Source organism: Empidonax traillii, unplaced genomic scaffold, assembly GCF_003031625.1.
Source record: "Empidonax traillii isolate 1590-97213 ecotype Southwest subspecies unplaced genomic scaffold, ASM303162v1 scaffold70:size1330859, whole genome shotgun sequence".
Classification (NCBI taxonomy): domain Eukaryota; kingdom Metazoa; phylum Chordata; class Aves; order Passeriformes; family Tyrannidae; genus Empidonax; species Empidonax traillii.
The window spans coordinates 238,003-263,777 of NW_020955263.1; the positions used below are offsets into that span (position 1 = coordinate 238,003).

At 39.3% G+C, this 25,775-nt stretch overlaps 1 protein-coding gene across 1 annotated transcript in view; it reads right to left on the minus strand.

Moving 5' to 3' along the window:
* Window positions 1–3,598: 3,598 nt before the first annotated feature.
* The window catches only part of VSTM4 (V-set and transmembrane domain containing 4), a 32,385-nt gene continuing 10,208 nt past the window's right edge, over window positions 3,599–25,775 (minus strand). Inside the window, exons 3-8 of the mRNA XM_027880472.1 lie at window positions 24,992–25,060; window positions 23,228–23,335; window positions 19,963–19,996; window positions 14,871–14,977; window positions 13,965–14,026; window positions 3,599–3,768 (exon numbers count right to left, since the gene is read on the minus strand). Coding sequence (XP_027736273.1) covers window positions 3,643–3,768; window positions 13,965–14,026; window positions 14,871–14,977; window positions 19,963–19,996; window positions 23,228–23,335; window positions 24,992–25,060 — 506 coding nt within the window. The 3' untranslated portion in view covers window positions 3,599–3,642. The remainder of the gene's footprint in view (window positions 3,769–13,964; window positions 14,027–14,870; window positions 14,978–19,962; window positions 19,997–23,227; window positions 23,336–24,991; window positions 25,061–25,775) is intronic.

Consider the following 25,775-nt stretch of genomic DNA (forward strand, 5'->3'; position numbering starts at 1 on the left):
CAGGTTAGACTAAAGCCAAAAAGGATCTTTGCACCTTGATGTCACTCACCAGAGGTGTTTTGGAGAAGTCCCAAAAAAGCAGAATTTAGCCTACAAATTAAACAGCAAATGCAACCTTATCTGGGCTGAGTCCTGCTATGCCAGCAGAATGTGGCCAAACCCTGGGTAAGGACATAAGTTTATTGAACTTCTTAATGAAGAGAACCCCCCAGTTATGTTACAGTTATACTAAAACAAATAATTTGTTGTAATTACAGAGATAATGACATGCTGACCACACCTACCAATTAGAAAGTTGTAATAAAGAGTAATAAAATACCTTTTCCTTGGGCTGCAGAATCAACCCCCACACAGCCCATGACACTAATATGATTTACTCCTATTTGCTGATGGAGGATTCTTGTAATAAAATTTAATGTGGAGGAACAAGGTGCATTTAACTAAAGCTGTAAACATACCTAATTCTATTTAAAGCTATAGGGTGCAGTACATTAGCATTTAACAATCTAATCCTAAATTGGTGTCAAGCTAATAGAGCAGTATTTGTTAAAATTACAGGACTAGACCACGTTTTACCAATGACAACAGAAGGAGTAACCAAAATAGTATGACTCAGCAGACTCTGGCTGCTGCTTAATAAGGTATTAAGAGTCTTCATGGGAGGTCCTGCCATAAAAGAACGGTGGACTGCCTTCAGCTCCACTGCTGTTCTCCTGAAGCCAGAGAGAGTTAGGCCAGGGACTAATTTGTCCTTGCAGTTCCCTCTTAGAAGGAGCTAAATCCATTGCAATTCTCACACTAAAGCATGTTATACTCAGTGAAATTTTATTCTCTGTAGTCTTTCAAGTGAATTGCTTTGATACTTAAAGATGTGCAATTAATTGCAAGGTTTCTTTCTCCAATGATATGATCTGACATTATTACATCTAGGTGAGCATTGTGTAAGAAAAGGCATAGGAAGTGTCTGCTCAGGAAGATAGGTGTTCTCCCAAGTAATATTTCTGGCCTTATTTCACTCAGCTGGTCTTCTGCCTTTCAGGATCTTGCTGTCATCAAGTTGTTTACAAATGGAAAACATTTTAAAAGCCTGGAGTTTTCCGTATAATGAAGAATTCAATTCCAAATACTGGGATTTTCTAAATGCTGAGTAAGAGATAAAGACATATCCTTGAATCATTCTCTAGGAAGCAATAAATCCTACACAGACTGAAAGAATATATCTTACAAAAAAAGTTAATTTATTCAGCTTAATTAACTATTATTTTGGGGAATTAGATATCAAACATAAACAAGAATATACAGGATATTAATACATAAAGAATGGTGTTAATTAACGTGCTGGGTATCAATATACAGTATTCTTCTGAACAATGGGCACAATGACCAGTTGTATGTAAAAGAAATGTTTATAACCAAACTTGAAAGTTTTCACAACTAAGTGGTTAAATCACTTATGTGTTAGCACTTTATTTGTAATTCCAAAGGAACAACTAATAAATTCTATACCTTTTAAAGGCCTTTTGAACAGCTGTCTGTATAAATGTCCTCTCTAAATAGTCAGTCAAACTCTGGCTGTTCCAAAACTGATCCCTGATTGTTGGATCACTCTTTAGCACCAGTTTGGTTTTGGTCAGTGAGTTGATTGCTGTTGTCACTGAAAGTCCAACACCCAATCAGAGAACAAGGAAAGATACCATGCCCTTTTGGTGGGTGATTAACTTCTGAGATAATGAAAATGTGAAACAAACACTTTCTTGACAGCTCACAAATGCAAGCATTAAAAATGCAAATAAGCATTAGCAAGCCTATTGATAAAAGCTGGCCTTAGTTTGGAAAGAACTGTTTTGATGAAGGACTAGAACTGGAATTAGTACTGTACATAATGGTCAGCCTGAAAGCTTTTCTTAAATTCTCTTTCATAGAAGAGATTTTTATCTAATGTGGAAGCAGGTGACTGAGTTTTATATTTACAGATCCTGGCTAAACAGTATCAGATTACGTGTGCTGTCTAATCTCTACCTCTGTTCAAAACAGTTAAAAAGCAGTTTATACAAACTCACTTATTTTGGTGACACCCTCCAGAAAGCAGTGATGTGCTCTCTCCCTTGGTTGCATGTCTCCATCCTTGCACTGTTGCCCCTGCCCTCCTCTCCTGCACTCCCAATGCAGTAACAGGAACACAGGAATGAGTGTTCCTGAGATGATTCCCAGCAGTGCTGTGAGCCCTGGTGCGAAGTTGTTCTATCACTAAAAATGACCTGTAAGGGAGGAAGCAGATTGGACCACCCTATTAGGATTCCAAAACCCAAGGCCTAAAAGTGCTACTCCAAAATACTGCTGAATGAGTGGCCTGTCAGAGGGCTCCACCCCAGACCTGGGGAAGACCTGGCACATGCCAAGTATCAGATCTCCATGACCTCATGATGAGCTAAAGAGCCCACACTTTTACCCCTCCATGAACTCTGCAGTTACTCAAGGGCTTAAGTTTCCCAAGGGCTGAAAGGTATTGGATATCAAACTTTCCCTGAGCTCTGGTGAAATTTGGGTGTTGGAGATACATGAGCTTGAAAACATCAGTCCAGCTATGCTTTGTGACTGAAATGCCCAGGATGCTCATCTTCCATGACTGTATATCAAAGGAAAATGAAGAATGCCTTCTCAGTTATCAAGAGGTAAACAAAGAGAAAGGTTATTTTGTGTCCTCTCATGAGCTCTGGTCTTTCCAAAGAAATAGGTCCAAAGTGAGTCAGCAGGGTGTTATAGAGTCTGCTCCATACTAAAGGAAAAACTCTGTGATTTTTCCTCTAAATCAGCAACTCAGTAATGCAGGCCACAGGAACAACCCTTTGCAGGTTTGGGAGCACCAAACTAAACCAAGGCCAAAAGCAATGTCCTGCTTCTGCCAGTCTTTTACTCACTATCACATTTTTCCTATTCCCAATCAGAATTAAAGAAGATCAAATCCTGGAAAATGTTCCCAGCCTATAAATATTCTTCCTTAAATCACTGGGGTTTATGTATAAGTGATTCCTTTGGATTATTTTGGAGTATTTTATTTCAAACACCTTACTATAAGTAACATAAGTTTTTTAAGACAATGTCATTTAGGAATGAAATTTGAAAACATAGAAGACAAACCTTTTTAACTGTGGGTTTTTTTTTTTTTTTTTTGGGGGGGGGGAAGGGAGGGAAAGCTGAAAAAGTAATTTAAGCTTTTGGGAAAAAATGCATTAGTGGCCATTTTCCTAGCCAGTGGTCTTTGCCTTCAGAAGCAGGCTGATTGCTATGGACCCTGCCATTAGCCTTCCTGAGGCTTGTTAAGATGTTGATGTTTGCAGCTGGACTCTTCCCATTAACGTTAAAGAAGGAATAATGTTTAGTGTTAGAATTTCCCCAGGTGGAATTTCAGTCTGTTGACAACAGGGGGATAGAACTCTACAAAGGGTATCTCTGGGATATCACTTGTAGATCGGCTGCTTTTTCTATGATTACTTTTAACTACATTGTGTTTAAAAGTCTCATAGAAAAATAGAAGTACATGAATGGAAATAAAAAAATAAGGACATCTGATTTTTATAAATAAACAGTACAGCAAGAATTAAATAGAACACAGACATAAAACATTTATACAGGCATGAACTATTACAGCTTGTTCTCCTCAAAGAGTATCTGTGCGTAGACTGTCGTACTGGGAATGCCTTTGGTTTCTTGAATCGGCTTCATAAGTTCAAGTTCAGCATATGTTAAATTCTCCTCTGCAATTTTTGGCTAGAAAACAGAACCAAGAAATTAGTTATAATGTCATTACCACTCAATCTAGATATTCTCTAGAATGGGCTATAATTCTTCTTTCACGCATGCTAATTCTACCATGCTGCTAAGTTCTGTCTATGCTGTTAATCAGTTTACTCTGCATTACAGTTAGTTCATAGAAGATGAAATAAAAATAACTAACATTAAAAATAAGAAACAGGAATAAGTAGGCTTTTCAGGTTCATTTCTAATTTCTCCTTGTTTCAAAAACACTGAACATTTTGACAAGTCAAATATTGCAGATTTTAAAGATGTATGTTAGCCAAATGTTTAGCCTCCTTAATACTACATTTTCTGATTTTATTTTTGGCGGATTTCACAAGATATATGCCAGATTTGCTTCCCAGCTGTAAACCTTGGACCAGTTACATCTCTAATCACAGTCACTCTCAGTGCCTCTCAGTATGTTTCTTCACAGAACAAAAAACATAAAAAATATACAGAAAGCAGAAAAAAATTTATAGAATTACTGCCATTCCAATGGAATTTCACCCTTTTTGCCAAGTTCAGAGTTTAGAACAAAGGCCATACCACTAAAGCTGTCTGCTGTATTAGAGTCGTTGAGTTTTAGACTGAAAACTATAAAATTTATCTAAGAGAGGTGTCTATAAAAATGCACCAAGCAAATTTCACATGCATGGCAGAAGCTGCCTACTGCTATTGGGGACTTCACCCAGACTCAGGTGGCTTAGAGGAGGAAAATCTTGTCTTGCGCTCTTGTGCTTGACAGCTGCTCGCACTCAGCATTTCAGGTTGTTTCCCGGAGGGTTGAAAAGTTTATACTTTTCCAGCATTAATTTCACTTTCTCTGCAGGTCAGATCCTCAAATACTTTATCCATTTGCAGGGTTGACCCCCTGCAGGACTGGCATCTCTGCATTTCATTATTCACATGGTCTTCCCTCCCTCCTCCCCTCGCATAGGTAGTCCTGTTTGAACTCAGCTTCTGGTTCTCAGTCACGATTAAATGTTCCACTGTTGACAACACAGAAAATTTCCTGCTTTCATTGAATTCTCTGACGTAATAACATAAAAGGAATTCCTGTGGATCCCAGACAGATCTTGACTGTAACAGAAATAAAATCACACATATCTTTTCATTGTTAGTGTATTAGGGCTGAACTGAACCACAGTGTTTAGAAAGACATCTGCCCTATCCTGGCCTTGGCTTAAAGAGTTAGAAAAAACTCTTGGTCAGCTGCTGTGATGCTTAATTAATTTTTAAATTCCCTCTTCTTTCTATCCTGACAGTATTAGCCTGAGTTTCCAGGTATTTTAATTGTTTTTTTTGCTTTTTTGTATGTTAAAGATTCCTTTTGAGATTTCAAAACTATATATGCCCATCTATTCAGTAGGTAGTACAGAGGCCAAATGCAGGAGTTGATTTTATTCTCAGTGTATGATCTAGTTTCATCACACATCTAGTTTCTGTGTGATGGTACTGGGAGTTTTGCTGCCAGCCTCAGTGGGTGTCACATCAGACCCTCAATATATAATGATACACTGCATATGAAAAGCCACTTAAAAATGAATGTGATAAAACTTTACAAACTCTTGGTCGCTGCCAGAGTAAAACTCTACATTTCTAAGACTGACAAAGAGCATCTGTTGAGGTAGAAATGTTTTCATTGCTCTGTAGGAATCAGTTTCTCAGGGCAAGCCAAACCTGTATATGCTTTCCCCTTTGCTGTTTAATCATATTTTTTACGCTTCCATTTAGAAAATGCTGCAGGTCCTAAAATAGCCACCCCAACGCCCAGCTCATGTAAATTTTAGAAGTAAGATTTATGAAATCATATTGTCCAGGTGTTTTATTATATTATCTCAAAATTGCATTGTTTTCCAGTGTAGATTATCTCTTTATTCTTACTTTATTCTATTATGTTTGGATATGAAAAATAACACTAGATTCCCCAAAACAAGTCATTGGGCAGTAGTGGCTGATGTGTTGCTTTCATACATTTTTATGATGTTCCTATAGTAAACATAATTTAATAAAGCCAAAACACACTAAATAAATAATTGCATCTAGAAAAGCAATAAAACCAAATAAAATTAGTACTTTCATAAGTGGAAAAGGTACTTCAATTACTGCTACAAGCAACAGCACACCATAAAATGTGTAGAATAATTTCCCTTATGCATATTTCTAGTATGTAATAATTTGATTGAAAATATGAGGAAACACACAGGAGGTTCAAAATTGTGAAAGGTATATAGTTTTCAGCAAAGGATGTGTAATAACAGTGCATGGAAGCCAACACTACTCTAAGTACCTATGGTAGCCAGGGTTTTATTCCATACGCTCTTCTGCACTTCATTTATCAACCACACGTTTAATTTAATTTTGCTGGTTTGTTTGTCCAAAACCAATTTTTTTTTTGAGCAGACAGGGAAAGAAAACTAATTCTACCATTTCATCTCTCATTTGGACTGGATTGTGTTTTGGCAGTGTAAACCTGGAACCATGCCACCACCTCCTTTTTGGAACAATTGTGTGACTTTAATAACTGATCTTATAGGTGAGACGGATGGTAGGGCAGAAGAGGAAGAGACAGTGAATGACTGGCCATTTGCCCCTCTCTTTCTGTCCTGGCTCTTCACCTAGGAGGTCATTGGGATTTCCATGGCTACAACATCCTTTTCTAAAAAATTACATCGTTTTTCTAAAATAACACTGAAACAATTTCTCCAAATAGAATTCTGTTCCAATGTGGCACTCCTAGATACAGTATTTATCTTGTATGTCTGTTTTCTCATCTTGGGATCACACGCTTTGCCGCAATTAGGAAGAGTCATGATATTCCAGTGCATCTTTGGGCAAAATGATTCCTCTTCCAGATTTCTTCCATTTTAATTTTAGTTCATTCCAGTCACAGGGCTTCTCATGGGCAACTATTCAAAAGAGTTCACTTACAGGAACATTTTACTTATTGAACTATCTGCAAGGTTTATCATGTGAATATTTAAAAGAAACTAAAGCATGTATATATATAGTTTTGTTTTTATTGGGTTTGTCTATTTTGTGTTAGAGGTTAATTAGAAGGGTTGGGTTTTTAATCAAAATTATTCTGATTTTTATGTCAGAAAGGAATGTCAATTGTGCTCTTCCTAGGCTTAGCTAGTTTGTTTCTTGGCAGCCTCAAGGATATTTATTGTTTTAACTAAGAGTATTTTATCCAGATTTGTAATTAGTTATGAAGAAAAAAGGCAAATAATAACCTCATAAATTTAACTTGTCGGGAAAAACAACTGATACCAACTTGTTCCAGATTGCTGCAACCTCACTGTTCCATGACTACACCAGTTATCATAAAGATGACAAAAAAAAAAAAAGTGAATTTCTAATTATAAAAGAAAAAATCCTTGATTCTACTTTACTATCAGAAACAAGCAGAAAAGGCCTGACTTCCCAGTTCCTTTCAATCTTAAATGTTTTAGAGACTATCGCTGCAGACATTTGCCTTCAAATTCAGTGTCTATATAATTAATTACTTCCAATGCAGTTTTTGTTTGGGATATGATACAGAATGACTTTTACACAGGACCAGGAAAAAAACCAACCAACCAACCAAAAAAAAACTATTGATGAAATGGAATTTTCAGCTCTGAGTTTTCTGGATTTAACAAGTATCTGTCCCAAATTGTGTCCCTGCCCATGGCAGGGCGCTTGGAACTAAAGATGATCTTTGAAGTCCCTTCCAACCCAAGCCATTCTGTGATTCTATGAAATTCCAGTTAGAGCCTCACGGTACTTTTAGTAACTCCAGTTTCCTGCAGCAACACTTGAAAATGAAACTCCACCCTCACTGGCATGCCCTGCACTCATGGGTGAACGAGTTAGGTCACCAAGGATAAACCCTGACAATTCTGCATATGTGTGCTGGTGTGATTGCCAGTACATGGCAAATTGCCACCTATGGCCTGGCCATAATGTTGAGTGCACACTGCCGTGCCAGGGGATGCTGTAGGAAGTGCAAATGAAGAAGCTACAGAGTTATAGAGTCAAGAGGTGGTGCTAAGGCTTGTTTGATAAATTTCTCCAGAAATTGCACTTCTCTCCAGGTTAAACCACTGCACAAAGAAAGCAGCCTTGCCCCAGTGCCATTAAGTAGCTCTTTCTTAGCAAGCACATCCTTGAACTATGATTTTTTTTCTCTCCGTTTCTATTGCCAAAGCCAAACTTGAATCTTTGGCCTTCTTCCTTTCATGTTCGAGAAACATCCTGTTTTGTAGTCAGTCGGTAAAGAGCTCCACAGAAAAAATGCAGATACTGTCCAGATGGCACAGCTCAGGATCATCCTGTGTCACAGCCTGGACACTCTTCATCAGAAAGTGTCTAGACAGGACTCTCCAGGCTAACTCTGCATGGGCTCTGACCACAGGGACTGAGTGCTGATTCTCTCTGTCTGAATACCCACAAGGGAGGAAACTGCATGCTGTATGCACCCTAAGGAAAAGGGGGTAGCCCATCTTCTCCTCTGCATATCTCCTTTTCAAAAGCATCTGTATTTTGAAGCTGTGGGAGGGAATGGCATATGGCTGCCAACTTGGCCATCACTGGAGGGTCAGTCATGGAGGTGAAGGTGAGGGTGGATTGAAATAAAGATCCAGCATGTTTGGTGGACAGGCTGAGCCACCAGGACCAGGGGAGAGAGCACGTGCTGGCAGGGGGGTTAGGCACTGTAGCTTCAGAGACAAAAGCATTAACCTTTGACTGTCCTATTTTTAAATATACACTGGAAAACCACTCTATAATCTGTAGTCTTTCTTGTGCTGAAATCAGTAGTGTTCCTGAGGGCCATAGATAGACTTTATGCTCAGATCCTATGAACTTCAGTGGGATGACCCCCTCATTAAGGTAACATCTTAACTCAGGAGTCAGAAAGAGATTTTCTTTTTTTTTTTTCATCTTCAGCTGTTTACCAATGTCAGTGACTTGACTGCATCAGAAAGCCAGAAATTCTCCCAGAAACAGAGGAGCTTCAAAAATTACTTCTGCAGAAATTCTGAACTAAATCTGCAAAATGAGTTATCCTCCAGAAATGCAACTACTGGCCAGTAAGAGTGCTGAAATATCATGAGAGGCATTCAGTGCCAAAGCTAAGAAATACAAGACTGGAAAATATGGGGTTTAGGAAGTATGACTTCTAGTGGCACTATCAAGTTAAAAAGGACAGGATTTTTCCATTGAGATGCCTACTTTTTACTCTCTAAAGTATAAAATACTTCCCATACTCCCTGGGAATGATATCTACAACAGTTTGTGAAGCCTCTTTCAGCACTGCATCTAAATTTTGCTATTGAATCCCGCAGAAGTTATGATAACAAAGTCAGGGACAAAGAGGACTTAATAAGACCTATTGTATGAGTTTTGGGGGAAGAGCATCCTCACCTTTGCTAAAGCTCTATTCCTTTTACAGTTGTAGTTATTCCTAGATTCTAAGCTGACACTGCTGGAAATCAGGCTGATTTCTTTCTATCCTTAAAAAAAAAAAAAAAAAAAAAAAAAAAAAAAAAAAAAAAAAAAAAAAAAAAAAAAAAAAAAAAAAAAAAGCCAAGGAAGTAATTAAAAGTTTTCACTTCACTAGTGACACTTTTATCACACAAAAAATACCTGAAGTGGGATTTTGTAAAAACACAAGTCTCTCTGTCCAATGCCAACAAGAAATTTTATGTATTTATACAAATTATTCCTGCTTGGGTGTAAAGATAGCAACCTCTGATCAGAATGGGAAAGCAAGCATAACTCAGTTGTTTTGAATATGTGGTGTTCTGAGTGTCAACCTGAATGTGCAAATGATATTCATGTCCTTTGGACATCTCACATCCTAAGGAGAAACTATTAAAAAAAAGGATTATTCATCTTGCCGAGAGAGTAATTATGAAGACTGAATGGAAATTTTAAAGGATCACAGAGAGTCAAGGGAAAAACTATTCACCACTCCTTTGTATATCATATGTATGGTGTCTTTGGAGATCAATAATGCCTTAGGAAACTGGGAGCTTAAATCACCACCCATTGTTACATGCTGTGGAGGAAAGAAGGTGGTGCAGCTTTTAATTTAAAATCATCCAGAAGAAAGGAGGACCTGATTGATCCGAGATCCAGAATCACAAATAACTGAGCAGATGTATTTCACTTCCTCTTCCTTTCTCAAAGAAAGGGCCAGGTAAGTTAAGACAACTGAGGAACTGTACTAGTTGTGAGATATATATATATATATATATATATATATATATATATACACATACCCTTTCCTAGCTAGCTTGATGCATATAGTATAACTGGCTAGAATGATGTAGTGCTTAAATGTAAGCAAAGAACAAGAAGACAGGGAATATATCAATTCCTTCATCAAGTACAATCTTGCAGTGTGTACATTTGCTCCCAGATTGCTGTGAGGTTGAAGCTGAAAGACAGCAAGCTGGAGCACTGCTTAGAAGGCACAAATTTCCCAGCAATGAGAAACCTAAAGCAGTTCTTTACATTTCACAGCTCTGATGTGGTAATCAGACTTGCACATCTAAACCCCTTTTGCAAAAGAACTCCAGGTTCACTGACTTTAATATACAGTGGATCTGTTTGGTTTATTGTTCAATGGGGAGTGCACTCCTGAAAAGTAACACTCAAAGGTTTTTCTTCAGGTGAAGGAAACTTAAGCTTCTGGGCAGCTTTAGGGGCACCTGTCTTCATTGCTCGATCCAGGAGTATACACTGATGTAGAGCTTGATTTTGCTGAGTACAAACAGATGAGACCAAGTCACAGCCTTCTCAGTTTCACAGGTATCAAACTTGTTTTCACAGGTATCAAACTTGTGTCAAATTCCTGCTCAAAACAACACCCTTCTGCTTTATGGACATGGCAGGAGCAGGTCATGGCATGTCCTTTGAACAAATACTTATAAATTTCAGACTTTCAAACATATTGCTCCCTACAGACTGTAATTTTGCATAAGTAAAGATTTCAGAGTTTGGTCTAACCTGAAGTCACATCCTTTCCAGTGGTTGTAGAGAACTGCACAGGAGCTCCTCAGCTTGGTGGTTCAAACCTTCATGTAAAATTACTAAAGCCTTTTCATTTAGATGATATTCTATAAGTGACACTCTTGGGCTATGACAGCTAATCTCTAGGATGCAATAAAGGCTTACCAGAAAATTTGGTTGAGGAAGTATAAGATTTATCTCTACCAACTCAAAGGGCTAAGTACTTAAGGCTATAGCAGAACAGCCCTTAGAGAGGAGTTTGTGGGCCCCTAGAATTTTCTTTTTCCTAATGACTCTCTGTGCTTCTTGCACGCTATAAAAAACATCCCTTTTTGCATTGCAGCATCTCTATTTCCTTTGATCTGTACACATTTCTCATTGATGCTAATAGACAATGACACTGATGGGGAATATTTTTGCAACAGAGGGAGCATAGAATTGTTATTCTGGCTAAAGCAAAAGCAATATGACTTAAGCAGAGTATTTAAAAGGCTTTACTCAAGGCTGTGCAATTGAACATGATATTAGGCTTTCTCTCTCTCTCTTTTTTTTTTTTAATTTTCATTGAGATTATGTCCATATTTTATCCAGATTATTGTGTTCTTGTGAAATTGTACTGCAACCCACTCTACCACGTTAACAACAAAAGAAATTTTCTAGCTTATTATAAACATCTTTCAAGAAACCAGAAGCACATGTCCTCTGGAAATAATTTTGCTGGTATTTAGGTTATTACAAAAAAATTTCCCAAAACACTGGAATTATTTTGTAATGTTCCTTTATACTCTAGCTTGTTATCTTAGGTTTTCTAGAATATTCTCCTGCTGCCCCAATATGATACCTTCCTTGGGTTGCACAGGGAAGCTGCAGAGGTAGCCCAGAAACTCAGCAATTTGTGTCTGTCTCTGCAGTGACGATTACCTAGTAACTATGTGCCATCAGTGAAAAAAGACGTAGTTTAGACATCAGCTGTACAATAATTACAGTTGGGAAAAAAGTTATTTTATCCCCCTGAGATTTGGCAGGATGATGATACTATTTTTTGCCCCAAAGCAACTGTAAATTTAAAATCTGAGAGATTTTTGAAAATTCAAAAAATGGACTGACAAGTTTGCTGAAAATAAATAAAAATTTTCATTTAGATAAGTTTGATATGTCTTTTTCTCTGTATTTAATAACATTCTTTATCTTTCTTAAAACTTGTTTTACTTCAATTAGCTTAATTTTCTCACTGAAAAAATACTTTAAAAGCAGAAAAAAATTGATTTTTTTCTTTTTTCTTTTTTTTTTTTCCTGAGAATACTAAAAAATAGACAACTGCGTAGTAAAGGGAGGCAAGAGGAACAGAAATGGCAAACTGCTCTGAGGAGTGTCCTGCTCAACTTCTGAATGTGCCTTATGGACTGACTTGTGTTTAGTTTACTTTGTCCTTTATTGCACTTTATTGCTAGGACTTAAAACTAACTCATATCCAAGATCGTGAGGGCTGCTGTGTCTCTCCAGCTGCACTCTGAGGTGAAATATGAAAGGGAAAAGACCAACATTTGGAAACAACTGCCAGAGTCAAGTCGAAAAGCAAGGCATTACAACAGAGTCTGCTTTGTGCATGAGGCGTGTGGATCCTCAGTCATGCTAGGGAAGACAAAGCTGATCTCTTTGTTTGGAAAGGCCTTATTCCTGCTCACCTTCAAAGTGTTTGATCCTTGACTGGGGTTGCATAGCAGGATGGGAAGAGCCAACAGCTATTTCAGGCCTATCCTTGGAATTATTCCAGAAAGAAAAAGCATCTGGAAACAGATTTACTTAAAGTTCAGCATGTGTTGATGTGCTTTATTGACCTGCAGAAAGGGTCTGAGTGCTTTAACTGGTGAGAGCTTTTTCCTAAGAGGGCTGAACACTAATTGATGTGCTTGGGCACAGAGATTAATGCAGCATGCACAGCAAAGGATGGCTGTCACCCCTGGTGCCAATCACCCTCATCTGTGTCTTTGTCCTCTTAGCATGGTTTTGGCCTTCCACTATTACCTACCTTGACATAAGGCTTTTGTCATGCACTTTTAAAACTCTGTCTTTTCCTCTACTGAAACCTGACCTGAGCCTGGCCAAGGGTCCCTGCAGGACCAGCAGAGGAGAGATGAGCTCCATACCCAGAACTGCTTAGGATATTAGCTGAGCTGTTCTGAAGTCACCTGGCATTACGGCCAGGAACCCAGGGTTGTACCCTGACCATGCTTTAAAGGGTAGAGGTTATTTAATTGGTGGGAAAGTTCCCAATTCTAACCCTCATCAGAAAATGAAATCATCACATGGCATTTGGGTTATTCCAGTGGCCTAATTTTAGGCACCCACCTTCACCTAAGTTAGAGAGTTAGTTTTTCTGGGCTCTCTCTCTATTACCAGAGAAGGGAGAAAGGATTCCCCAAAGGCAATTCAGAGCAGTAGTCTGAATTACTGGGAGCATCAGGCTCCTACTTTAACTCATCTCTCTTACTATTGACTATATAGGGAGCTGAAATTAGCTGGTGTAAAACTGTGTCTCTATTACTGCTACATGTCTTGTCCAGGTACTGCTTTGTTACAAAAGCAGAGAAACATCTCGCCGTCTGTCTGGTTTGTCTGGCATGTGTCTGCAAGGGTATTTTTCAAACAGAAACTCATATTCAAGAGAAACTGTCACATGAGGGGTTTTTTCCTTAGTATGAACTATACAAATACATAATATTCCTGCAATTCAAGTTATTCCTGACTTACACCAGTGTAGTGCAGAATCAGGCTCACCATTTCTGACTTGAAAAGTCTCAAAAGCAGTTTGTATAATCATAACCAGTACAGTTATGATTCTGTCAGTAACTAGTACTTTTTACAAAGCACCAGCTACCAGAAGCATGTAAGAGTCAATAGCAGGTTTCATTTAAGAACAGGCTAAACTTGTAGACACGACAACTGTTAGAAAGCTGGAAAACATAATCCAGTGTAACGTAATGCTCAAAATTAAGAGAGCCAAGATAATTCCTCACTTGAAAAAATATTGCTTAAAAAAAATTAGGACCAGGATGATTTTTAAGCCAATTTATATTTTATGCATCTAGAGTTCTGGCAACATTATAGCATTTGAGTTGAGAAAGAAGAATATGCAGAAAATGATGTCATAGAAAAGTACTTACCAGGATCAATTTTCTTTGAGGTTTCAAGAGCTTGGGCTTAGGGAAGTTATTGGCAATTGGAGCTATAAAATAAATGTTAAGGGATCATTTCATATTATTATCATTTCCTGTAATTTTTAGTATATGTATTAGCAATCTATAAATTAGAGATTAATAGCAAATTAGGAACAAATACATATATTTATACTAGAGATTAACTGTATTTCAGGTAACATATTTTACAATGAAGCAGAATGCTCATGTATTAAAAAAATTCAAAAGATTAAAGAATCTGATATGCAAGACATGCTGTTTGCATGCAAATGATACAGCAAATATACCTGTTGAGAACTGGTCACTAGTGATCTAACCCACAGTAAACCTTTCCCTCCTGTCTCCCACTGGCTTAGCATTGGCAGTGATGCTCTGAAAGTACACCCAAGAGTTTGTGAGACCAGGCCCAGTGTCACAAATCCTCTTTGAAAGTGAGGTCCCCAAGGGGCTGGTCTTTATCTGCTCAGCTTGCTTGACTTCCCAAGTGCACCTGCAATTTTATGAGTGCTGCCTTCCCTCAAAATATGTAATTTCCCCCAACATGTAATTTCAACTTGCCTAACTTTAATCTTCTCTTTGAGCAGGGTGAATATTGCTACAGAGGCTTCTCTCTCCCCTCTGCTTAGTGGGAGCTGAGACCTCTTGCTTGGACTGAGTGAGTAGCTTCTCACAACGGCTAAAGCTACAGGGAGATGAGAGCCTGGTTCCAGCAGCAGGCACAGGCCATTTCTTTCCCCACTAATGGGAGCAAGCACAGGTCACCTCACAGGCAAAGTCAGTGGCAGAGTGCAGGAGTCCTGACATCCCATGCTCTCCTGTTCCTCCGTGGTTGTGACCAGGACTTGAAATACCTCTGCACCTCTGTTTTCATACCTTTTGCTGGTATGGCTGGTGGCTGTTCCAGTTTCTCTTTCTTTTTCTTTACCTTCTTAGGCTGTAGAGGAGACAGGCTTGTCACACTGGTAACTGTTTCCCCGGAACTGCAAAGCACAGGTGGGGGGAAAATGAAGGCAATGGAGGCAAAGACAGTTTGTCCTAGTGAGTTCAAGCAAACACACCAACTTCCACTTGTGAGGATTCCTGCCCAATAATCTGGATTGTGATCTGGGGATATAATGAAAAACCTCTTATAGGGGTTTGAAATGCCCTGGGTCTGACATTTTTTCAGCCATACAGTGTGGCTGAGAAACTCATAGAGTTTGATTCATCCTGGCACAGCAAATGCAAACTGTCAGGTTTAAGCAAGACTCATTTCATAGCACCTATTCCTTAAAAAGACGTATGATCCCACTGCTGCACCCAGGATGAATTTTTACCAGCCTGCCCCTGAGGGCCAGAGGCACAGACAGGTTAGGTGACCTGCATAAGCTCTCATGGAGAGTGTTCAGCAAAGCAAAATCTTCAATGCAGATTCTGGGCTAAGACTGGCTGATGGGCTAGCAGGCCAGGAGAGCATGCAGCATGTCTTCAGGCAGCTCACAAACCCACATTTGCAAAACCTAGCTTCTTCAAGGGGGCCAGCATGCTCAGGGAATATAAAATGGAGAAACTATGCCCCAATCTCTAACTTGGGCATTCTCCAATACACCTATGCTGAAAAAGTGCTGGTTGCTATGAGGGAAGAGTAAAAGTTATATTTCAACAGATTCCTATCCAAGAGAGCTTCTGTGTTTGGACTATTACAGTCTAACACCCTCGAAGTCTGGATTTTTTACCCTTAGCATCTCCCAAAGCCTTAGGTCATAAATCCTGCTTTGAATATTTAGGGCCTGGATATGCAGTCAGGTTGCAGCACTTATATCACCGTGTGTCAGCTGAGCTGTGGTAACTGACTGTGCAGGGGCTCCCAGCTTGCAGCTAAAGGGAGATAAAACTGTATTGGCTTAATTCGTAATGAAAGAAATTCTAACTTACAGCTGGGGTGGGAAGAGAAGGTAAACCAGTTAGTTAGGATGACTACAGTGATGGAGGTGACTTGGTAAGCAGTTGTTGCTCAGTTGCGTCTGACCTGGGGCTCACCCTGGCAAAGATTAATGCAGTAGGGTTGTGGGGACCTTTCTGTTCTGTGCTGGTGAGTTCTACCACACAATGGGATCCAGCCAAAGTCTCCATAGTCATAACACTGACAACACTGGTTTCACTGAATTTTAAATAATTCATCCCAAGTTGCTGTTCCTCTCCAGGCTCTTTGCATAATGAAACATTCTCTTTATATTAATAGAATAAAATATTCGAATTGGGCCAAAGACTTAATGAAAATTTAGATGTTTTAGCTACTGCCCACACAAGAACAACAAAATAACAGATATTACCATTTTACACAGTTGTAAATCCAAATGAATGTCACTTCCATTGGTAAAATCACTCTAGATTTACACTTGTGTAGATTACAGTAAGACTGTTTTGCTGATTTTCCTGAGTTCTGTTTCATGTACTCAGTGAAAAACATAGGTTTGCTGCCAAAGTTTCTAAAAAGGGTTTAAAAAGTAAAATACATTTACAATTTATAAATAAAACACACCAGTTATGTAAACTAAGGACTGCATTGAAACAATTTCAAAGTCTGCTTCCACTGTTATGAACTTACCCCATAATAACCATTTGTTTTTATATTAAAATCAAGACATAAAATGCTTTAAAACCAGCAGGAAATGAAACTGTCCTGCCTGGCTCCCTTGCCCAAACTGCAAACTGCAAAGAAGGAATACCAAAAAGGGGTGAGAATGATTTTTTAAAATGTTTTGGGGTTTAATAATCCAAGGTAATTAAGGCAGATGCATAGATTAAAGATACTATTGTTCTGATCCAGCTACTTTAAGTACAATAGATGAAAAGGCATAGTGTCAGTTCATTGCATTAGTTATTATTCCTTCATTGCCAATGAAAAAGTGAAGCTACAGAGAAATTTATTTGTGACTTGTGTGTTTCTTTTAAATGCCAAGGCCATACAGGGTTAACTAATTCTGGGAGATGCAATAACTATCTTACAACTGGGCTCCTCAAACCAAACAAGGAGGCTCAGAAAAGACTCCTTGGCTCTGAAACACTGCCTCTTTGTAAGCTTGTCTTGTTCTATGTCTAAAAGGAAAGTTTTTTATCTCCAGCTCCTCCTCCAGCCTCCTGGTTTCTATTTCAACAGTGTCACGTTGTGCATTTCTTGAAGGATCTAATGAGTATTTAGAGAGCAAGAAACATATAAGAGTTTGTGGGAATAACCTGTGAAAGGTATCTAATAATCATGGAACCAGGACAGCGGCTTCCCTGGAGGTCTTGGCTGTTCCAAGAGCTGGGAAACTACTAGAATTTTTGCTATACTATCCTCATTAGAGTCTAGGATTTGGAACTTTTCCCATTGCCATCAAAATCAGCTCTTTTCCCGTGTCAAAGGTCTGCAGGGGGATGACAAAAAACTCACTTGAGTGAACTAGAAGCTGCTTAGATATTTTCCAGATAGGGGAGCTGTGTGGAAAGGTGCCAGGGATGGATTGGGTACTTGGTTCTGGTTTGTTCTGGCAAATTTGTTCCCATGAAGTCAGACTGGCACTGTGGAACCGAGGTGTCAAGGTGGACAGCTTTCTGAGGAAAGCATTTTATTCATCTCAAATTATAAATTATTTGTCTCCAGAAGAGCAGTCACTGAAGGACTAGAAAGTTTAGGCCAAAACAAATATAAAGGAAAGAAAAAAAAAAATCCTGCTCTCAAAACTACACCTCCTGGTGGTTTCTGGATTTGAAAACTGACAAAACGATCCAATAGCTAGAAAAATAATAATAAGGAGGATATTTAAAGAAAAGAAAACATCAAAAAATGGAATTAGGTGGTTTGGAAAACCAAAAATAACAGTACTTTCTTATGTAGATAGTTATTTTTAAAATGTGGTAGAGAAATGGGTTTTCGTGAACGAATTTTTTTCCCTTAACTTGTTATTGGTCAAGTAGCAAACTGAAACCTAACATTTGTTTTGTTCTACTCAGGAAATCTGGATTTAATTTTCTTTTCTGCCACTGCCATTTTGTGAGACCTAGGACAAATCACTTAGCCTGTTGTGCTTCAGATTCCAATTAAAAGTAAAAATACCATTCTGATGTCAAGACATAAAATATTTTAAGATGCTTAGGTATTACTACAGTGGGATTACAGACATTTCTTAGACACCAGACTATTAATGTAATTTTGAAACTAGATTCTGCTCTGTGTTTGAAATATCACTAAGGGAGTTTGAGCTGAGCCTCTCTAATCAAGGTTGAATTTTGCACAGCATAGTAATTTTAAATTGCAAGTATCTCACGCAAATTAGTTAATCAGTTTGGCCTAATGGGTATTTAGACACTGAGTTTTGGGTCTAAATGTGTTGGAATAAGTTCCAAGATAAGGAATGTGCGGGTGAAGAGCAATGAGTTCAAAGGAATTAATGGTTTGTGTTTTGAGCAGAGAATGGAAAATAAATGTTACCATGTGTGAAACATAATTAAAATTATGTTACTGGTATAATTTTCATAGCTATTTAATTTTAAAGCCCTGAAGTCAATGCATTTTATCCATGCATTTGTGTGATCAAGGAGTTCATTAGCATATCTTGTCACACTGAAATAGATAAAACTGTATTTTTATCCATATAAAGTCATGCATTTCTTTTACTCCTGGAGATTGTTTTACAATGAAGAAATCACATTGGATTCTTTTCTCCCTGCTGTTAAGCCTCCTAATTGTAGTGTTTGCAGTAGTATCACTGCTACATTATCTATTCCCAGAGATGCAGATTTTGTAGTACAAGTCTTTTTATCTGACTGCCATGCTCCTTTTTTCAACCAGGTCTTATTCTTCTTCTCTTTGTGTTCTCTACCAATCTACTTTGATTTCCTCCCCCTTGCCATTCTTTCTTTCTTTGCTTGCTTTTGTAACTCCAACTTTGTCCCAGCAGCTAATAAAGAAGGGGGAAAGAAAAAACATCCAGGGAAAACTGAAAACTGCTGAGCTATCTCTGTGAATTTTTGGTGTGGTGCAATAGCTGGTCAGGGTCACAGAACAAAGATCTTTCCATGAATAACATGAAAGTTGCAGTTTGTACTGGCCTCTTCTGAACTCTGTGCAGCTTTGTTGTGACTTCACTTCCATCTGAGTGTTGGTTAGATTGAATTCAGTGATACCATCATGAGAATGCACTAAAAATCACACTCTTGGAGATTCTACTGTGTGCTATACTTGGCATCAAATCCTGTAGTATCTAGAGATACTATGAGAAAGAGTATGTGATACAAAGATGTACTGGATTTAAACTACAAGGCTGGAAACACATGGTTTATGTCACTGAAAACTGGGAAACAGCTGTGCTTCTGTGTTGTTGCGAGGCACCCCTCTTTCATCTTTTTTGTTTGTAAAATACTTGTCATATTTTTTTACTGCAGTTCCAGCACAATGCATATCTCAGGAAAATCATGCAATAGAAATCAGTTTTATAGCACCACACCATCAAAAACTTTTGGCAGCTGGTGGTATTTAAAGGAACAGTGATTAATGACTGCAGCAGAAGTAGAATTTTTCCCATCGCTTGGAGTCTTCAGCTGGGAATAAACTGTAGGCCTTGAAAATCAGCTTTAGCCCCACTCCCTGTTCCTGGGTATGGGAATAACTGCGTGATACTGAGATTTGTTCTATTTATGTGGATGGCGTAAGTCATCCAGTGAGGTGTTGGGAAACCCTGGAAAGTCACACAAGATAAAAGTTGGCTTCTTCATTCAATAAGCAAAGCAGAGCATCAAGGAGAGGCTTGTCACTGAAGCACCTTCAGGACCTACAGCTAGCCCAGCAGATGTCCCTTTTCATACACAGCAGGCATATTCATGAGTCATAGGACCTGGGACTCTATCTTTCTGTAAACATTTTGGAAAACACTTCAGCATACTTAGCAAAACAAAACCAGAACCGGTGTCTTTGGTTATAGCAAAGAGATGTATAATCTCCTACCTGTTCTGGGGGCATTTCACCAGGTAATGCTTCACTGTTAAAGAAAAGAAAAACAGAAAGAAGATGTGGCTTCATATCAACACAGTTTATGAGTTACAAATGGGCACTGCAGATAGACCTGTGTTGCTGAGACTCTGGAATGCCAGATGGTTACACTGGGAGAGCTTCTGATTGTCTACATACACTATACTGGGCATTAAATTGTAATCTGACTCAAACACAATAGCTAGGCTTGGGAGAGGGGAATGCATCAAACAACAACAAAAATCTGCTGTGAAAGTCCTGGGCAACACATATTCCAGTGGTCAGCCCAGCCAAAAGACAGCTTGCTAAGGAAAAGCACAGCAGGCCAGTAATTTTACTTTGAAGACTTTTATTTCCCTTGTGGTGCCTGTATTTATTTCCAGAAGCCTGAAATAAACCATTCACCCACAGGAGCCACTGCTGTTCCTAATGTAAGTTAGATTGTGGCCACAGGCATAAAGGGATTGCCTCCTGGGATCGGATCAGAGGTCCAGTCCAGCCACTATCCTGTCTCTGACAGCTCTGTATGTGAGCTGTGCAAATCTTTCTACTTCATATTCCTTTGAGTCAGTAGTCCTGAGCAAGGGCAGCTGCCCCCACTGCAGCCTTTTAGGAGCCAGGGTTATTAAGATGCTCTTTTGTGGCTTTGTGGCTCCCATGCTGCTCTCAGAGGACAGACTCCGGCTCCTCTGTTCGACCTACTGCCAACTTATTTCTCAGAAGGATGAGAGGGTGCACCCCTAGGCCATGATGAGAAGTTGAATATAACATAGACAGCCCCCTCCCTTATTATTCTCTGTTCTTCAAAGGACCACGAAAACCAGACAATAGTGCACTCATGACTACCCCCCTCTCTACGGGAAAGTTTTCGTATTTGGTCTTACCTAAATAGTCCCATTCCGAAGGAGCTACACAGCTCCTAAGAGGTGCATTTTGGTCCTAAGGAAAGAGGGGCTGAGAACACTCGGAGCTGGGGCTAACACAGAAGCCATGCCTAAGCCAGGCAAGGCAATGCTTCCATCTACTTGTCAGGCCTTTATTAAATGTACAGGAGAACAATAGTCCTGATTCTTTGGGAGAAAGGGAAAGCACATGTACAGTGTTGACACACTTTTGAGCATCTCTAGGTATATGTTTGTTTGGGGTTTTTTTGCCCTGCAGTAAATCCTCCAGTCCTCTGAACCAGGAATTAGGAAGAGCAATCACTTCTGTAACAAATGGGTGAAAGCTTCTACCAGAGCCACAGAGGGACTGCCAGCTGCAACCATTGCTGCTTCCCACAGCTTCCCACAGCTCCTTGGTCTACCGACCAGTCCCAGATGCAGTGCCAACCTAGTTAAACTGAAAAAGCTCCCTCGATGAGGAACTGGGTTCAGTGTCCCCTTTCGCACACCAGAACCGTGAGGTGAGCCAGGATCTTCTCAGGTTTCACAGAGAGAGATTCCAAAGGGATCACAGAATCATTTAGGTTTAAATTATATGATGTTAGAGGTAAAAGATCTCTAAGATCATTCAGCCATTAACCCTGACGATGCCAAGTCCATCACTAAACCATGTCCCTAAGAGCTACATCTACGTCTTTTCAGTGCCTCCAGAGATGGTGACTCAACTACTCTCCAGCTTCATCTACAGCAAATTCCAGCTGTTAGTTCAGGTATGAGTTCCACTATGTTCCAGATCAGGCCAGGTTGTTCTTGTAGAGGGTTGGGCAGCTTTCCCTCTTCTCCCTGTGCTTAGGTATCTGCCTCCACTCCATCTGTGAGGGGCTGGGGTGGGGCAGAGCACATCATCCTCCTTGTGCTGTTTGGGCTGAGGAACTGGGGAGGGGAAGCTGGAGTGGTGGGAGAACAAAGGGAAGCTGTTGGTGTCTCTGTGGCAGGAGTGGGGGAACTATAGAGGTTATTCTATGTTGTGTATTATTTCTATATTTAACTGGTATTGGTTCAAGGTAAAGAGGCATTTCCTCTAAGCTGCTTGTATGCTTACACCAGTGTAAACTGACAAAAACAGAAGCAAGAATTCTAACCCAAGAATTGTGTCTGCTAAAGAAAAACTGTGATGCATCAGTCTATTGCTTGTGGCTTCAAAGTGACTCACCATGACCAACATACTTAAGTGTGGGTACTCCCTTGGCACAAAACCTTTGTCATCACTTAGCAGGGTAGGAAGAATAACATCGATCTTGCTCCTTCCTCTTGGCAAGCAGAGTTGTTGGGGTCTGTTAGAATCAGAGTTACTCTACTAAGCGCATTACCAGGAAGATGGAACCACAGGCTGAAAAGTGTTTGTGGTCAGGCAAAGGCTTCTCTATACATCTATTTTTGGTTTACATGTCTTCTCAGTTGTATATCTGAGTCACTCATTCCTCTGTGGTATGTGTGCAGTACTGCAGAGGCACCAAAGTCATGATTCTCTCCTGTGATTAGCAAGACAAATCACTAACTAAGCTCCTTCTGAAACCTGTTCAGAGGTGGTCCTTATGGTCTCCTCTAACATGGTGGCTGCTAAGCATGCTGGTATCTCATCCTTGAAGCTTGTGTGAGATCTCCAAATAAACCACTTTTAAACCCAAATGAAAGTAGAGCTTGCACTGATTACTCCACAGATCTGAAACAGCACTTTTGTTTACAACAGGACTGCTTGGATGTAGGTGCAGTCTCTTTGAGAAGCTCTTCTTTGAGGAAGAGAAGAATGAAACAATAATCCTTGATCTTGAAAGATTATTATGAAAAGACAGATTTGAATGTTGAAATGATGCTTTAGTTTCAAAAAAAGATAGAAATGAGGGAGTACTAATAAAAACCCTCATATACCCAAGAATATTGACATCTATTCAGGAAGAGAGATTAAAAAAGAACAGTGTAAGGCTGTTTTGAAACCCTTCTACACATGTGCAGAAACATGACTCATGCAAAATGTTAGATTCTGGTCAGAATGCAACTTAATGATACAGCACGTGGTCTCCTTTGAAAGAAGTTCCAACAGCCTTCAACTTATGTTTGTGCAAAGGTGAAAGATTTTTGAAAAAATGTAAAGTGAAATAGCTATTCAAAGGGAGGGAAATTACTTTGTTCTAGTTTGGTTGGAAGAATTTTTTTCCCTAGCAATTTTTTTTTTTAAATTACAATCAAGGCAAGTAAATATTTATTTTTCCTGCTTCTTCTGCATTCTCTTCTCCCCCACCCCCTGCCCCCCTTTTTGATAAGGGCTTTGCAGTCATCAAGAATGGCATCTCACTCACCTGTGGATCTCCTCTTGTTCAGGAGTGACTGACAGAGAATGACAAGTGTAAAAAGGAGGACGCTGATGATTCCTATGGAACACACAAACACTGCATACACATATAGGTCTGAAAACAAAGCACAGATAACAATCAGTGTTAAAGCTGTGTTCTTCATGATGACAGGATAGAAAAAATTTAAATCTACGAGATCTAAATAGACTCTGGCCCTAAAGATGTAGGATTAGAGTTCAGAAATAGTTTAACACTCTTGAAACTTTCCTATAGTATCCTGCTTAGTTTAAAATTTGGTTGAAATCTCCATAAATGCAAATAGGTGTAACTACACCCATGAGATCTGACTTTCTGGAGAGAGAAAAGGACCGGTTTGGGTAGTTCCTTTTCTTTCTTTGAGTGGCGACCCAAAAACCAAAAGGACTTCAGTTGGATTATTTCCCAGTTCAAACAGCTGTACTTTTTTCTTTTTTTTTTTTTTCTTAAACAAAAGAGAAAAAAAGAAACGCCCAAACAATACAACGAGAAAAGTGGAAGTGGAGGGAGTGCTGAGTGGCTGGGGAAGAGGCAAGAAAATCTGCAATTGTTTTTTCCGCTGGCAGCACTGGCTTGAAACTTTAGTATGATTTTTTTTTCTTTTAAAAACTGCAGACTCAGTCTCCCTTTATGGCTTTCATTCAGGTGCTGTATCACATTCCCAGTGGAGCTGACAGGAGTTGTTCTATGGCAGATCAAGTTGAAGTATTTTGTTCAGAAGGAAAAGAAATCTTTAATTACTCATTTCTGCCTTTACTATAACTCTTTTTAGAGTACTTCAAGGATGCTCTACCTATTAATGTCTTGAAACGTCCTTAGGGGGGAATATTGGCTTCTTTCCTGCTTCACAGAGAGGAAACTAAGCCTCAGAGGTCAAGTGTTCTTGCAGAAAATAGCATTGCTGGAACTGGACCCCTAACCTGCAGTTCAGTGTTTCGTTCCCCTTATGCAGTGCAACAATATAGTTTATAAATTATGGTTTAAAAAGCAAGGCTCTCCACAGTATCAGGGTCATCCTGTACGCCAGCATTCCTGCCTGGCAGGAAGCACAGCAGTTGTAAGTGGTGTGCTGGCACTTCACTAGTACTCTAGACTGGGGAGGGGGAGGAGGAGGAGGGAGTCCTAACTGCATGCAGATTCTGGATTACAGACTCTCGGAACAGTTGTCCACTAATCTAAACATAAAATGCTGCTTGCCTTGAAACTCAAGGAAACTTCAAGCTGCTCTTGCAGTGCAATGTATGTTTACTGAGCACTTTCTAAGGCCAGTAGAAGTGTAGAGTACTTGGTACCTCTGCAGACATGCTGAACACCCTCCTGAACAAGGGCCTACACTGAATTGTGTGATTAGACAGGCGTAGGCTGTTTACCTCAAGATGAGCTAAGCTGGTTAGAGCATGGTGCTAATAACACCGAGGTTAGGTTGTAGGTTTGATCCCTATATAGGCCATTCATTTGAGTTGGACTTGATGATCCTTGTGGGTTCCTGACAGCTTGGAATATTCTGTGAAATTCCCACTGACCATAACAGATACATGAGAAACTGGAGCTGGACTCTTCCATTCTCTTTTGTCCAGCACACCTTGTACTTTGGGGGATGGATTCTCAGGCAAGGCCTAGGTTTGCACAGGAACTAGCAAAATTGGTCCTGATTTGGGGCACTTTAGTTGTCCTGTACTGTTTCAAAAAACTAACAATGTGTATAGAAGCAGTAGCAGTTAGATGCATCTTTACCTTCAAAAAATTTCCAAGCTTCATGATTTTTCTTGAAAGCCGGATGATCAGAAGATTTTGACGAAATCACTGCAAAAAAAAAAAAAAATTACAAGAATTGAAAAATTGTGTGGCATAAAAAGTTTGGACTTCTTGAAGTAAATGTATTCTGCTTTAGACTTCAGTGCACCAAGATCTTGCTTTATGTCACAGAATAATTACCTTTCAATGAAACAATTTACACAACAGCATTGTAGACATGTCTTCCAGCAAATCTTGTATGGCTTGACACACTCCACAAGAGCCACGTGGCTTGAGACTGCCTCCCTGTTGTCCTCTTATCCTGGGCAAGATGCAATGTGTGGCTCTTCAGTCAAAAATTAAATGCAGTGAAGAATAGAAAGATAATTGAAACAATGCATTAGAAGAGCCTAGGCCTTGAAATAGCATGGTGATGTGCTTGTAAGGCCTGTAATGGCTTTGTGGAGATGGTCTGAGTACAGCAGGGGAAAAGCTGCCATTAATGTTGTATGTAGCTGATTTTATTCTGACTCTATGTTTCTGCTACTCAGAACTTGTACCTCTAGAGTTGCAGTTTGTGTTTCTGGACCAAACTGTACTACTTCTGAGAAAGGGGATGAACAACTTATGCTCAAGAGAATGAGAATGTATTTTCCCTTACAGTTACAAGTAAGAAGTTTTAACACTATAGTGTACTTCTATGTCTTAGAAGTTAAGTTAAAAAAATAATGGGAAAAACAGCAAGGACACAGATGTGAAGACTTCCTGAGAACTGACTGGGAGC